The sequence below is a fragment of the Monoraphidium neglectum genome, assembly GCF_000611645.1.
Source record: "Monoraphidium neglectum strain SAG 48.87 unplaced genomic scaffold scaffold02585, whole genome shotgun sequence".
In the NCBI taxonomy this organism is placed as follows: Eukaryota; Viridiplantae; Chlorophyta; class Chlorophyceae; order Sphaeropleales; family Selenastraceae; genus Monoraphidium; species Monoraphidium neglectum.
Genome location: NW_014011043.1, coordinates 950 through 2,135, shown reverse-complemented (window position 1 = coordinate 2,135; position 1,186 = coordinate 950). Strand labels below are relative to the sequence as shown.

Genomic DNA, 1,186 nt, shown 5'->3' with positions numbered 1-1,186 from the left:
GGGGCCGCGTCAGTGGCGCTCGATGGGTGCGGATGAGGGCACCGACACCAGCAGGTCTTGGGATGCCCAGCTGGTGCGGCTGAGCGACAGGTTCCCGCTGCCCTCCTCGCCGTCCCGCTGCCGCGCAATCGCCAGCTCCCTCGCGCGCGCTGCCGCCGCCGCGCGGCGCGCGCGTGACGCGCCGCCGCGCATGCTGCCCGCGACGCTGCCCGCGACGCTGCCGGCGACGCTGCCGGGCGCGGGCGGCGCGATGCGGAACGTGCACACGCTGTCGTGGCAGCAGGAGCTGGTGGGGGTGCCGCCCTGGCTCTCCTCCACCCCGTCCTCCGTGCCGGCCACAGACGCGGCCGCGCTGAACCGCGACGCGCCGTCACGCACGCGCGTGTTGATGCGCCCGAGCCGCGAGCGGCCGCCGTACGCGCTGCCCGCGTAGCTGCCCGCCCCGCCGTGTGGCTGCCCACCGCGCGCGACGCTCCCGGCGACGGACCCGTACCCTGGTTGGAACGGGTTGTGCGAGAACCGCGGCTCGAGCTGGCCCGGCGCGTCCTCCTGCTGCGGCGGCGGCTGCTCCTCGTCAACCTCAACCTCCGACGGCGCCACCTCCAGCCGCCGGCGGCTGACGAGCCCGACTGCGTCCGCCTCGTCAGCGTCCCCGCTGTCCAGGTTAATGAGGCTGCCGCCGTCCGCGGCGCCCTGCGGCAGCGGCCGCGCGCCGCTCACAAACGCGAGCGTGGGCTCGAGCAGCAGGCGACCCCCCACCTCGTCGCGCAGGCTGGCCAGCGGGTTGGTGAACTCGCGGCCGCCGGCCGCCATGTTGGCGGTCGCGATGGCCACGCCCGCCTGGAACGCGGGGCGGTGGAGGTAGTCCGTGAACGAGTCGCGCATGAGGTCCGGCTTGTACTCCCCGGGCTCCGCGCGCTTGATCTTCCGCTTCCAGATGCGCTTCTTGGAGCCCTTCCGCTTGCGAGACAGCCCGCTGCCAGAGCTGCCGCTCGCCACTGGGCTGCCCTGCGGGTCGACGAACCCGCCGGCGCCGCCGCCGCCGTCCCCGCCGGCCGCGGCGGTCGCAGCGGCCGCGCGGCGGCGGCGCAGCGCCCAGTATGCGACGCCGGCGGCGGCCAGGACGGCCGCGGCGGCGCCGACGCCGGCGACGGCGCCGATGATGTTCTTGGGCGGCCCGCTGGCG

General features: G+C 76.6%; 1 protein-coding gene across 1 annotated transcript in view; it reads right to left on the bottom strand.

The window, feature by feature from the left end:
- Positions 1-9: 9 nt before the first annotated feature.
- MNEG_11085 (hypothetical protein) overlaps positions 10-1,186 on the bottom strand; it is a gene marked incomplete at both ends in the record, with an annotated part of 1,564 nt that continues 387 nt past the window's right edge. The window contains one exon of the mRNA XM_014040441.1: positions 10-1,180. Coding sequence (XP_013895895.1) covers positions 10-1,180 — 1,171 coding nt within the window. The remainder of the gene's footprint in view (positions 1,181-1,186) is intronic.